The sequence below is a fragment of the Epinephelus fuscoguttatus genome, linkage group LG24 (genome assembly GCF_011397635.1).
Source record: "Epinephelus fuscoguttatus linkage group LG24, E.fuscoguttatus.final_Chr_v1".
Lineage (NCBI taxonomy): Eukaryota > Metazoa > Chordata > Actinopteri > Perciformes > Serranidae > Epinephelus > Epinephelus fuscoguttatus.
This window is the reverse complement of record NC_064775.1, coordinates 7,790,882-7,803,353: the sequence shown is the minus strand read 5'-3', so window position 1 is coordinate 7,803,353 and position 12,472 is coordinate 7,790,882. Positions and strand designations below refer to the sequence as shown.

General features: G+C 43.3%; 1 protein-coding gene across 1 annotated transcript in view; it reads left to right on the top strand.

The window, feature by feature from the left end:
• pard3ba (par-3 family cell polarity regulator beta a) overlaps positions 1–12,472 on the top strand; it is a 217,656-nt gene that overhangs the window by 60,339 nt on the left and 144,845 nt on the right. Inside the window, exons 6-8 of the mRNA XM_049570235.1 lie at positions 3,325–3,407; positions 10,919–11,005; positions 11,216–11,341. Coding sequence (XP_049426192.1) covers positions 3,325–3,407; positions 10,919–11,005; positions 11,216–11,341 — 296 coding nt within the window. The remainder of the gene's footprint in view (positions 1–3,324; positions 3,408–10,918; positions 11,006–11,215; positions 11,342–12,472) is intronic.

The following is a 12,472-nucleotide window of genomic DNA, read 5'->3' as shown; positions in this document are numbered from 1 at the left end:
GGCTAACAGTTTCGCAAGCTAGCGAGGGGGTCACGTAATACAAGACAACGCAAACAAACAGTGAAGGAGGAAAAGAAGAGACTGTTGGAAATATCAACATTTTCCTCAGACAAACTATAAAATCCTCTCTATATGACTTATTTCACAATGTATTATCGAACCATCCAATGAAACATAATGTTGGGAAACACGTCACGACTTGTGAACTCTGAGCTCTCAGGAAATTTCCACTTACGAGGTCATGGATACTAAAAGAGGGGAGAGTTTATATGGACTCTCTTGAACACGGTGAGCATGATAAACCATGCTTTTTAATTGGTTCTCCATTGGCTTTGATTTCACTTGTCAATTCTCTCTGCCACTACGCATGATCTGGGGATAATGGAGGCTCGCTAGCACGCTAGTTAATGCTTGCAACCAGAAACAAACATTTGCGATCCATTGTTTGTTTGATAATCTAGTGGTCTAGCTAGTTGAAAAGTTGTCGACTTTCACTTTAGTACTAAACGTAAAGATATAGAAAAAAAGTGAAGGCTAAGGCTTGGTGCATCAACAAGGATGAATTTAACTTAAGAGTTTAGCAAAACTAAGTGACACAATAAAAATAATTCATGTTTAGTAAATCCAACTTTAGTGATGTAAACCAAAATTTAATAGAGTTCAATCAATGTGTAGATCCTTTCTCATGTAAATTGAAATAAGTAATTAAATTTTATTGGCTTCCAAGACATTGTGATAGGCTATAAAAGAGAGAGAAAACTGTTAACTTTCGGCTGCTCTTTATTCCTTAAAAAAATCTTACATTGTGTCTCAAATCGCATACTTCCGTTAGAACACTTCCATGTAGTACACTATGTGCACAATGTACTTATTGGCGTAGTGCGTGAATTTCGACAGGGTAGTGTTGTCTCAAACCAAACACAGCCGTTGTGCACTTACCGGAAATGACGACCGTAAATTAGCTAGTTAGCAAACTAGCATTTGCGTTATTATTCGCGGTACCAAATCATTACAGACTGCTAAATTAACCCAATAAACACACTGCTGGGTTATACCCGACAACAGTATAGTGGTGCTGAGTGCAAAAAACACATGTATTTGTACAATGTAGTGATGTTGATGGTCGCACAGTCCTCGGCCGCCATTTCCAGTTTGAAAAGTTGTCCCTCCCCTTCCGCTACGTAGCCAAGATGGCGACCATTGAGGGCAAGAAGTGTCCATAGTTCCACACTCAGCTTCTTGATTGTTTGAGTGCACCATCTGGGTACTCATAGTGCACTGCATTTTCCATACTTCTCAGTGTGAACGCACTTATGCACTCAAAATATTAAGTGTAAATACAGAAGTACGCGATTTGAGACACAGCACAAGTTGAGTTCTTATCAGAGTTTAGAAAAACTAGGTTTAAACCAAAATTTAATAGAGTTTAATCAATGTGGAGATCCTTGCTCACTTAAATTGAAATAAATAATTGCATTTTAATGGCCTCCAAGACCTTGTAAGTTGGCTTTAAAAGATAGAGAAAACTGTTATCTATCGGCTGCTCTGTATTCCTTAAAAAAAAAAAAAAAAAGCCTACATAGTTTGATCGTTAGCTAAAAAGCCAGTTAGCTAGCCTAACTTTACTCATGATGGCTCAGCCAAGAGGCTTTAATTTCGCCTCCTTCGAGAACCGTACACTGAGGACAGAAGAGCCTGCCTGCCTGACAGCAACTGGAAGACAGTTTTGAGGGTTTTTTCCACTGCCATGTTTGACAGTTGGTCCAATGTTTATGTTCAGTTTCCTGCTAAAACGACATCCTGAGATAATTCAGCAGGAGTTTAAAATTGTGGTGCAGCAAGCGAGAGATGGTGTCTTGTGTCAGAGCAGTGATAATCACATTCATACTGTACAATGCTACAGATCACTGTGAGGTTAAGGTTTTACTGTTACAGACACACTGTAAAGGCAGTGGTGACATACTCTTCTTCTTTGTGCACTGAGATCCGAGCAGCGAGTGAGGCGAGCTGATTGGCTGAGCACCAGCGGGGTGCCGAAAGAGGAGGGCTGCTGTTTTTATGTCTAGATAAACAGGAGTGCTCTCAATCAGGGATTAGATTCACACTGGGCATTATGGCGTGATCCCTTAATTTTAAGGCATTAAGGAAAGGCAGGTTCGTGTGTGTGTGTGTGTGTGTGTGTGTGTGTGTGTGTGTGTGTGTGTGCATCCCAACATGCCTTATCTTAATGCTGTAGCTGTAGTGTGTCAGACAAACAAGAGCTGAACCACATGTGCGTTCAGTTACATGGTAAAATCCGTGTACAGCTGCATGTGTGAGAGTGTTTCTGAGTGTATACATGTGTTCACCTGCCAGCCTCGTGTTCCTAAAGGCTGTGTGTCAGTACCTTCCTCTGTGGCGACGGTGTGTGTATGTAGTGGAGGAGCCTGTGTGTGTTGGCTAATGGCGTTGCGGGAAGATGCACAGCAACAATGGAGCCTCCAGCTTCTGCTCCCACACACACATGCGCTCTATTGTGGGCTAATCTTACCCTGCCCAGATAAGTGGGTCAGTATTTGTACAGGCAGCATATATATGTGTGTGTGTGTGTGTGTGTGTGTGTGTGTGTGTGTGTGTGTGTGTTCATGAAGACTCCATTTTTATGTTTGCAGCTCTGCAGCGTTGGGTTATATTTGCAGGGAACGTATGCGTGGGAGCGTGTGCGTGTTCTGAAGCATATATTTACTCGCTGTGTGACAGAGGGTCCACCGGGGAGCTGGGTGTGGCGGAGGGGGTTGCTAAGGAGCGGGCTGGTGGGCGGGGGCGTTTTAGCCATTAGTATTTGTGACACAATGAAAGTGACAAGGCAGAAGGACCTAATTGCACCCCTCTTGTCTTTAACCATTTGGGGCAAATTCTCTCCCAGTGTGTTTGAGCGTCTCGCAACAGTTTGACGCCGTCGTGCTCTTCCTCTCCTTCCACATTTCTCTTGCTTTTTATTCGTTTGCCCCGGGGTTGTTGATTTCGCCGACTTAAAAATAGAGCCTTGCCTGACACAGGGCAGGGATGGAGGGAGGGGGGAGGGAGAGGTAGACGGATAGAAATGTACATAGAGTGAAGGAAGGACAGCGGCGTGTGGTAGGAGCTCAGCGTCCGGCGGTCGTTCTCTCTTCGCTGTCTGCAGAGGTGATTGATGGCGGCGTTAGATTGTTTTGCTAATTGGCGATGGGCCTCCTTGTATTCGCCTGTTTGTTTAGTGTGTGTGTGTGTGTGTGAGCATAGACGTTAATTTGTCACCGTAGCTGTTATCATGTTGAATTAATTTGTCTGTTTTTCCTCTAACAGGAAATCAACCATGTACTGAAAGGCGCTTTGGACCGCCTGCGCACAGACAACCCCCCCGCCAAGATGAGCCAAGTAAACTTTAGGTAAGAGTGTGTGCAGGTGTGTGTCTGTGTGTTTACAGATGTCCTAGCGGCAGCAGACAGATCCTACTGTAGCTGGATGCGGTGCGGTGTCGGAGTCTGGGATTAACGCTCCAGTCTTTGTTTGACAGCCTGACACTGACTGGATTAAACAGTCCCACGAGTGTGTGTGACAGTCTGTGTGTGTGTGGTGGGTGGGCTCTTATCTGTATGTGCTGGAGCAAAGGTGAATTTTGAAGAGGAGTTGGAGGGAAGTTCCTCCACTCCGCTGTGTCGACACTCTGAGTGGTGTTTGTTCTAATTAGTGTGAAAGTTGTCTGCATCATGACAAGACGTCTGACGCGTCTGGCAGATTTCATACACAGGTTCAAAGTGCCTCAGCGTAGGACGAAGACACTGGAACAACAGGATCAGAAAAGTGTCTGAAAGGAGTTCTGAAAATGTAAAGCAGTCGTACTCAGCTGTGTTTTTGGTCCAGATGGGGAAAGGTCATGGCCGTGAATATGTTAAGTAGCAGGGCTGCACCTCGTGATTTCCATTATTGATTAATATGTTGGTTTTTCCTTTGATTAATCAAACTCTGAGGGTCCCACTGGGACGCCAGTGTTCCACCCACTGAGTGAGGCTTATATGTGATTGGTGGGGGCGTCCCTGACTTAGATCTCTAAATCAGATTTGTCAAGTCTTGCCTATCGTCGACTGATAGTCGAATGCATTCCATCCAGCGCTGTTAGATGTGTGTTGGGGGTGTGTATGTAGGTGTGTGTGTGTGTAGCAGCGGCGCTGTCCACAGTACTGAAAGGAGCAGTGGAGATCAGTTGATAGTAAACCAGACGCACAGACAGAACACATCACTTAGTTCGCTTCCTGCTTCCTGCGGTTGAAAATAGAACTTTTGACTTTCTCTTGGAGAGAGGAAGAAACGTTTTTATGTTAGTGCTCTGGTTAATAAATTAAGACCAAAATAGGCATCCAAGAGAATCAGATCAGACTGATGGATTGAAGGAGCAGCTGCTGCAGAGGTGAGTGAGAGCAAAGTTTGAAGCTGCAGTTACACAAAGTAGACCCAGCCCTGGACTTGTGGAGTGTGCCGTTTCCATGGGAACGCATCGGAAGTATGCTGGAAAAGCGATAAACAAAGCTAAAATGAGAGTGGGAACGTTTAAGTTTCACCTTCACTGCGCCTAGTGTTCTGCTGCTCCGCCTGTGTCCTGCTCCAAATTAATGGTTCAGCTTCAAAAATAGATGATCAATATGGGATGGCGAATGCTAACACTGTAGTGGGCTGCCACAAATAGATAAATGTATGGAAATTACTTTGAGAAAGTGAGCAATTCTATGGAAAGTCAGATATTTAGCAGCCCCCTATACCCCTAATAGAATGATCCTTCTTTCAACTGCAACGATTGGACTGAGATTGGCAGTCGAATCAGGCTCCTTAGGTCGTATCGTTGAATCGTTGACCACTGAAGGTCACACTCAGTGATTGGTTTATCTCACTGTCAGTGTACGTACGAGTCATTCTGTTTTTTGTGAGCAAAATGAGAGACCATTTTTGGCTGTAACCCCTCAGTTTTTTGCATTGCAACCATCAAGTTGAAACATCAAGTTCAGTATTGTCCAACTCTCCTGAAGGTGGGGGAGAGGTTGTAAAGAATTCCTTGTTGTTATTATATCACCTAGGGCTGCCTAATGACAGATGAGACCCCTCAATCGACTGAGATACCTTCAAGTCAAGCAGGGTTTTTTGGCTGCTGGTGACGCTTTGGCCCCCAAATTTAGCTGCAGAGTGAGCGCTCCTTGCTTTCACGCTGCTGTCCAGTGTAGGCAGTGAGACGGATAACGTTATCTTCTGCCTCCTGCCGAGCAGTGGCTTTTGTTTGGTATCTGGTGTGGGCAAAGAACTCGCACATTTCTTATCGTTTGTTAGCATGGTGAGCACGTATTAGCTCAGAATGCAAACTTGGCACGTTTACTATGTTATGTGAGCGCCGCTGTCGCCCTGAACAAGTCTCAAACTCTGGATGGAAATGGATGGATCATTTGAAACTGGTAAGAAACTTTTAGAGCAGTTAAAAGGAAGATGTATTTAAGTGGCAGTATTGAATGCTTCCCTTTAAACAATCAATTAACAAATAGCTTTTAATACTCAGTTTCAGCGCAAGGAGAGAGTTTTATTATCTCTGTGTCTTATTTGAGATGTGAGCTAAAAAAACCTTGTGCTTCCTCGTGTATCAGCAGCAGCACTACTGTCTGACCTGTTAAAGTTAGACTCACTTGTCAAATATGTGTGTGCGCACATGTGTGTCGGGTAAATGAGCGCACTGTACAGTACGTGGGTGAGCAGAGACATCTCTCCATGGCAACCTCCACCTTTGTTTTTGGGCATGTCACTCGCAGACCTCCGGCATGATGGGAGTTTTATCTTCACTTCCCCGGGCTGTCAGTCATGCAGTGGCTATGGCAACGATTAACCCCTCCATCGCAGCCTCTCACCTCAGTTTGCCCAGCGAGCCCGTGACAAAAGTAAAAAGATAATTCCGCAGCCGAGCGATTTTCCGATTTAGGAGATTGTTCTTTTAAAAATAACCCAGGAAGAAGACTTGGCCGCAGCGGCAGATGGTGATTTTTCAGCATTTTACAGTGCAGTGGTGTCCTGACAGCACTGTGATACAATGGAGGCACGGCTCTCACAGATAGTTTGCCATGGTAACAGATGGTTGGCGGTTGAGGAAGCCGCGGTGAGCGAGCGAGGGCACACTTTCAGCGAGTCCCGGCCGCGAGTTTGTTAGGCACTCGGCCTCCGTTGATGTAGAGGAAGTCAACCAAGAGTGGGAGCTCCATCTGTCTCACTCCTCGTTGCTCTTTTCATCCGTCCCACTGTCCCTCGTCTCTCTCTTTCTCTCTCTCTCTCTCTCTCTCTCTCTCTCTCTCTCTCTCTCTCTCTCTCTCTCTCCCCCCCCCCAGTGGAATGACTGTGTTTGTGTTTGTGTCAGCGGGATGCTAAAATGGGTGAGCGGAGCTATTCTGCATATTAGAGTGTGGCGCTAACAAGCTACGGCTGCCTCTGATGAGCTTGTTTGTGCTGCCGTTTGTTTTTATATGAATGTAAATGGGCTGAAGCTGTGTGTATGTGTGTGCGCGCGTGTGTGTTTGTTCCATGCACACTGTGTGAATGCATATACATCATTCAGGACCAGCTTTGTACCTGTGCACGTATGTCCTGTCCTGCTCTGATTGTTTACCATCACTGGAAGTAAATTCAAACAGCATGTGTAAGTGTGTGTGTGTGTTTGCGTGCAATCCTTGTGCACATATGTAATTTAGATGTAACTGTGTTCTCTAATAGATGTAAATTTGATGCATGTGTGTATTCGTGAATTCAATTTAGAGGAATGTGACTGATGGTGTTTGTGAGCGTGCAATAGATGTAGCAATAAGAATGCAAATTGGATGTGTGCGCGTGCCGACGTGTGTGTACAGTACGTGTGTGACCGTGGCAGAGGTTAACGAGAGCGGGGTGACAGTGACAGAGGAGTGTGTTATAATGATCCCAGCTAGTCCTTGGGCTTGTGTACGCGTAAGAAGCACATAAACCTTGAACTTCCCCGCTTTCCTTCTTCTTGCTGTCTGCAGACACCTCATCACTCTTTTTTCTGGATTGCGAAAGCGATGCGGGGAAACTTTGGAGCAAACAAAACCTTCATGTTCTTGGCCTCCACCTGAGATCACTGTTTTTGGACCGTTCGTCAGCACTTTCCCACATGCTGTTAGTTCAGAGGCTGAAGGAGAAAAGTAGATGACAATGCAGAGAATGTCTCACATGAGCTTTTCTCATGATGAAGTGGCCAGTTGTGATGTCGTGCACACAGCCAGTTATTACTTATCCTAATAGGACATGCATTATTCTGTCTTTAATCATGCTCTGTCTGGATTAAGTCCCAGTCTTTATAAAGTGCCTCTTCTTCACTTCTTATTTACTTCTTACTTCGCATTTTTCATGGAGACAAAATCAGGCAGATATACTTTTGATGTCGGAAAACCTTTTGATTTGTTCTTGGATGAGATTGAGACATTTTCTTATCTCTTGCAAGTGTTTTCACTTCATTTAACTATGTGAAGTCAGCCTTTTATCAAGTTCTTCACCAAAGAGACCTACAATATCCCCTCCAGGAGCAATTTAGAGTTCAATATCACGCTTGCTGACACTTAAACATTCCTGGTTGGCCTCCCATAGGTAGAAGTAATGAGAATTCTTGTTTTAAAGGCAGATTAGAGCCATTCAATCAGTGTTTTAATATTTCTACATCTTCTTACCAAACACATTTATCATTAAATGGGACCTGTTTTGCTTATCTTTAAGGTTTATACCTGTATTTTGGGTTTCTACGAGAACATTAACTTGCTCTAATGTTCAAAAAATACTTGATTTTTCTCAGACTAATTGCCCGAATATACCTCTATTCACTCTCTGTCTGAAACACTTAAGTGTTTAAGTGCCTGTCTCTTTAAGGCCCTCTTCCACAAAAGCCCAGGCTGCTCTGATTGGTCAGCATTTTCAGGTCTTTTGTAAATCACCAATAAAAGATTCTGAAGCAAAATCTTCACAATGGGACATGTTCCAGCAGGAATATGATCCAAGATTGGGAAGACATTAACAACAGCAGCAACAACATTACATGTTTCCTCTGACATTAGCATGTCAAGGGAACATGTAGCAGTGTACTTGCAGGTGGGAGAATAACTGTAACGAAGTAGGTGCACTTTTTACTGTGAAAAATAATTAATAAAAGCTTCGAAACTAAAATCTTCACAACCTCACATGTTCCATCAGGAATATGATTGGAAATCAGGTAATAATTAACAACACCAGCAACCAAGATTACATGTTTCCCTGACGTTAGCTTCTAGCTACATGTAGCAGTGTGCTTGCTGCCAGTAATGACTGCATACAGCGGCACTTTGTTTGTTGAAAATCACAAATGCAAGCTTCTAAACATAATCTAACATGTTCTAACAGGGACATGATCTGGAATCAAAGAGCAATGAACAACACTAGCAACAAAGATTACATGTTTCCCTGACGTTAGCTTGTGGCTACATGGAGCAGTGTGCTTGCTGCCAGTAATGACTGCATTCAGCATCACTTTTCCTGTGGAAAATCACTAATGCAAGCTTCTAAACATAATCTGACATGTTCCAACAGTAACACGATCTGTAATCAAAGAGAAATTAACAACACCAGCAACTTAGATTACATTTTTTCCTGACATTAGCTTGTAGCTACATGTAGCGGTGTACTTGCAGCCGCTAATGAATGTATACAACGGCACTTTGCCTGTTGAAAATCACTAATGCAAGCTTCTAAACATAATCTGACATGTTCCAACAGTAACACGATCTGTAATCAAAGAGAAATTAACTACATCAGCAACTAAGATTACACGTTTCCCTGATGTTAGCTTGAAGCTACATGAACCAGTGTATTTGCAGCTGGTAGCGACTGCATACAGCGACACTTTTCCTGTTGAAAATCACAAATGCAAGCTTCTAAACATAATCTAACATGTTCCAATAGAAACTTGATCTGGAATCAAAGAGAAATTAACAACACCAGCAACCAAGATTAGATGTTTCCCTGAAATTAGCATGTAGCTACATGTAGCAGTGTACTTGCAGCCAGTAATGATTGCATACAGCGACATGTTTCCTGCTGAAAATCACTAATGCAATCTTCTTAACATAATCTGACATGTTCCAATAGGAACACAATCTGGAATCAAAAAGAAATGAGCAACACTGGCAATCAAGATTACATGTTTCCCTAAAAGTAGCATGTAGCTACATGTAGCAGTGTGCTTGCAGCTGATAGTGAATATATACAGCGGCACTTTTCCTGTTGAAAATCACAAATGCAAGCTTCTAAACATAATCTTGATCTGTAATCAAAGAGAAATTGACAGCACCAGCAACCAAGATTACATGTTTCCCTAACGTTAGCTTGTAGCTAAATGTAACAGTGTACTTGCAGCTGGGGAATGACTGTAATAAAGTAAAGTGGCACTTTCTGCCACAAAAAAATTACAACTTCTAAACTGAAATCTTCACGACTAAACATGTTCACTGGAATATAAGCTGAACTGGGGAGCAATTACATCGGCAACCAAGATACATGTTTCCCTGACGTTAGCTTGTAGCTACATGTAGCAGTGTACTTGCAGCCGGTAATGACTGCATACAGCGGCACTTTTCCTGTGGAAAATCAGTAATGCAAGCCTCTAAACATAATCTGACATGTTCCAACAGGAACATGATCTGGAATCAGAGAGAAATTAACAACACCAGCAACCAAGATTACGTTTCCCTGACGTTAGCTTGTAGCGACATGTAGCAGTGTACTTGCAGCCATTAATGAATGTATACAGTGCTATTTTTACCTGTTGAAAATCACAAACGCAAGCTTCTAAACATAACATTTTCCAGCAGGAACATGATCTGCAATCAAAAAGAAATGAACAAAATCGGTAATCAAGTTTAGACGTTTCCCTGAAATTAGCATGTAGCTACATGTAAGGGTGTACTTGCAGTTGGGAAATGACTGTGAAAGAGTCTAGTGGCACTTTTTGCCATGAAAAAAATCACAACTCAAAGCTTCTAAACGGAAATCTTCACAACTAGACATGTTTCTAGCTGGAATATGACCTGAAATTGGGGAGCAATTACCAACCTCAGCAGCAATGATTACATGTTTTCATGACATAAGCTATAGGGGCAGTGTATGTAATGTGACAGAAAATAAAGAAAAGCATCATAGGTCCTCTTTAATGTTTAGCGAAACAGCTGTGTGCACAAAATCTTTCACATAAACCTTGCACCCTGCAAACATGACTTGAAGAACATGACTTCTCTTGATGACAAACAAAGTTGGATTTTTTTCCCTTCATCTCTTGTGATCTTCTCCATGCTGCCATCATGCAGGTCCTCTCTTTCAGCCATCCGGTATCAAAAGCAGCTCCCTTCCTCTTTATCTTTTGGAGTATTGTCCTTGTTTATCTGCTGTTAAAAGCCACAGTTCAGAGCTCCACGGAGATTATTAGAGACGCTCATTCTGTTTCATCTCTATCTGCTCCTCTATCTGCATTTCTCTTTTATCTCCTGCTCTCTTCTTTTGTCCAGCGGCTAGATTGGGTGGTTGAGAAGCAGGTAGATAAAGGCTGAAGTAGCCACCTGCGTCCCAAACACCCACCCACCTACACACACACATTTTTCTGATGTTTGGCAGAGCTACCTGTAAGCTAATTTGTATCCCTTTCTGTGTAGCCCGGAGGAAAATGCTAATTTATTTTGAAGAGCTTGAACACACAAAGGTTTGGAGTTTGCGTGTGCAGCTGTGCATCACTGCATCAGTGTTTCTATGATTGCATGCAGTACATTATGTGCATCCTGACTCCCAGTATCTTTGAAGATGTCTGTGAGTGTGTGTTTCTGACGGCAACTGTGTGTTTTGTTGACAGCACCCTGACACGCTCAGTGGAGTTTCCAGGTGACTGGGGACCCCTGGGAATCCATGTGATCCCCTACTGCTCCTCTCTCAGTGGACGGTAAGCACACACTCACACAGATGCATCCATATTGTGCAAATACACACTCTCCTCCGTCCTCTTGTAATCAGTCAAACACTCATAGGCGAGGCAGATGGCCATGTTGACTCACAGAAATGCATAAGCTTTGGCATGTAATCATATATGTGTTTACCTCCATGAATTCATATTCACCCTACACTGTGTGTGTATGTGTGTGTGTCTTGCCAGGACCCTGGGCCTGCACGTTAAAGGCATCGAGGAAAACAGCCGCTCCATGAATGAGAATCTCTTCCAGCAGGATGAGTGTATCGTCCAAATCAATGACACACCACTTCAGGACAAGACTTTCGCACAGTAAGTATGCTGGGATGAGCATTAGCACCAACACAGACATCTCGGCAATAAGATTCTAATGTCTGATCAGAAAGGGGTGACGTAGAGGTTTGATAGTGTTTTATGAATCTGCCATCACCTGAACTGCTAAATTAAATTTTTAGCAATCCAGCTTGAACTTGAAAGGGGTACTTCGCTGATTTTCAACTAGCTTTGTGTCATGACAGTGTCGGTAGTATGTGTAAAAGAACTTCCCTCCATCTTGCCAGCACCCAGATTCCCCTGCTCATTTGTGGATTTCCACCTGCTCTTGGGCTGTTGCTCAAACTACAGATTGTACTTCCTCATTTTTGTATGCCTGCCACCACCTCAGGCACAAAGACTATTGAAGTGGAGCAAGAGAAAGAGCCACCCCTCCATCTCCTTCTTTTCCTATCTCTCTCAAACTTGGATCAAACAGTAAAACCAGGCTGTTCTGACCAAATACAAACCAAAACTGTGTCTCAAATCGCGTACTTCTGTACTTAAGCTTAATATTTTGAGTGCATAAGTGCGTTCACAGTGAGAAGTATGGAAAAATGCAGCGCACTATGAGTACCCGGATGGTGCGCTCAAAACGGTCAAAAAGTTGAGTGTGGAACTATGGACACTTCTCGCCCTCAATGGTCGCCATCTTGGCTGCGTAGCGGAAGGGGAGGGACCACTTTTCAAACTGGAAATGGCGGAGGACATGTCTCTTTTGCACTAAGCACCACTATACTGTTGTCGGGTATAAGCCAGCAGTGTGTTTATTGGGTTAATTTAGCAGTCTGTTATGATTTGGTACCGCGCACGATAACGCTAGTTTGCTAACTAGCTAATTTGCGGTCGTCATTTCCGGTAAGTACAATGGCTGTGTTTGGTTTGAGACAACACTACCCTGTTGAAATTCTCGCACTACGCCAATAAGTACATAGTGCACATAGTATACTACATGGAAGTGTACTAACGGAAGGATGTGATTTGAGACAAGAGTGTTTTCAAAAACATATATTAGTCATGGATGTATAAAGAGAACTGGATGTGGCATCATGTCTATAAAAGATGCTCAGTGGTGCATGATGCCGAAAAAGTTCAACCCCCACATATAATATTATCCGAATGACTGGTACT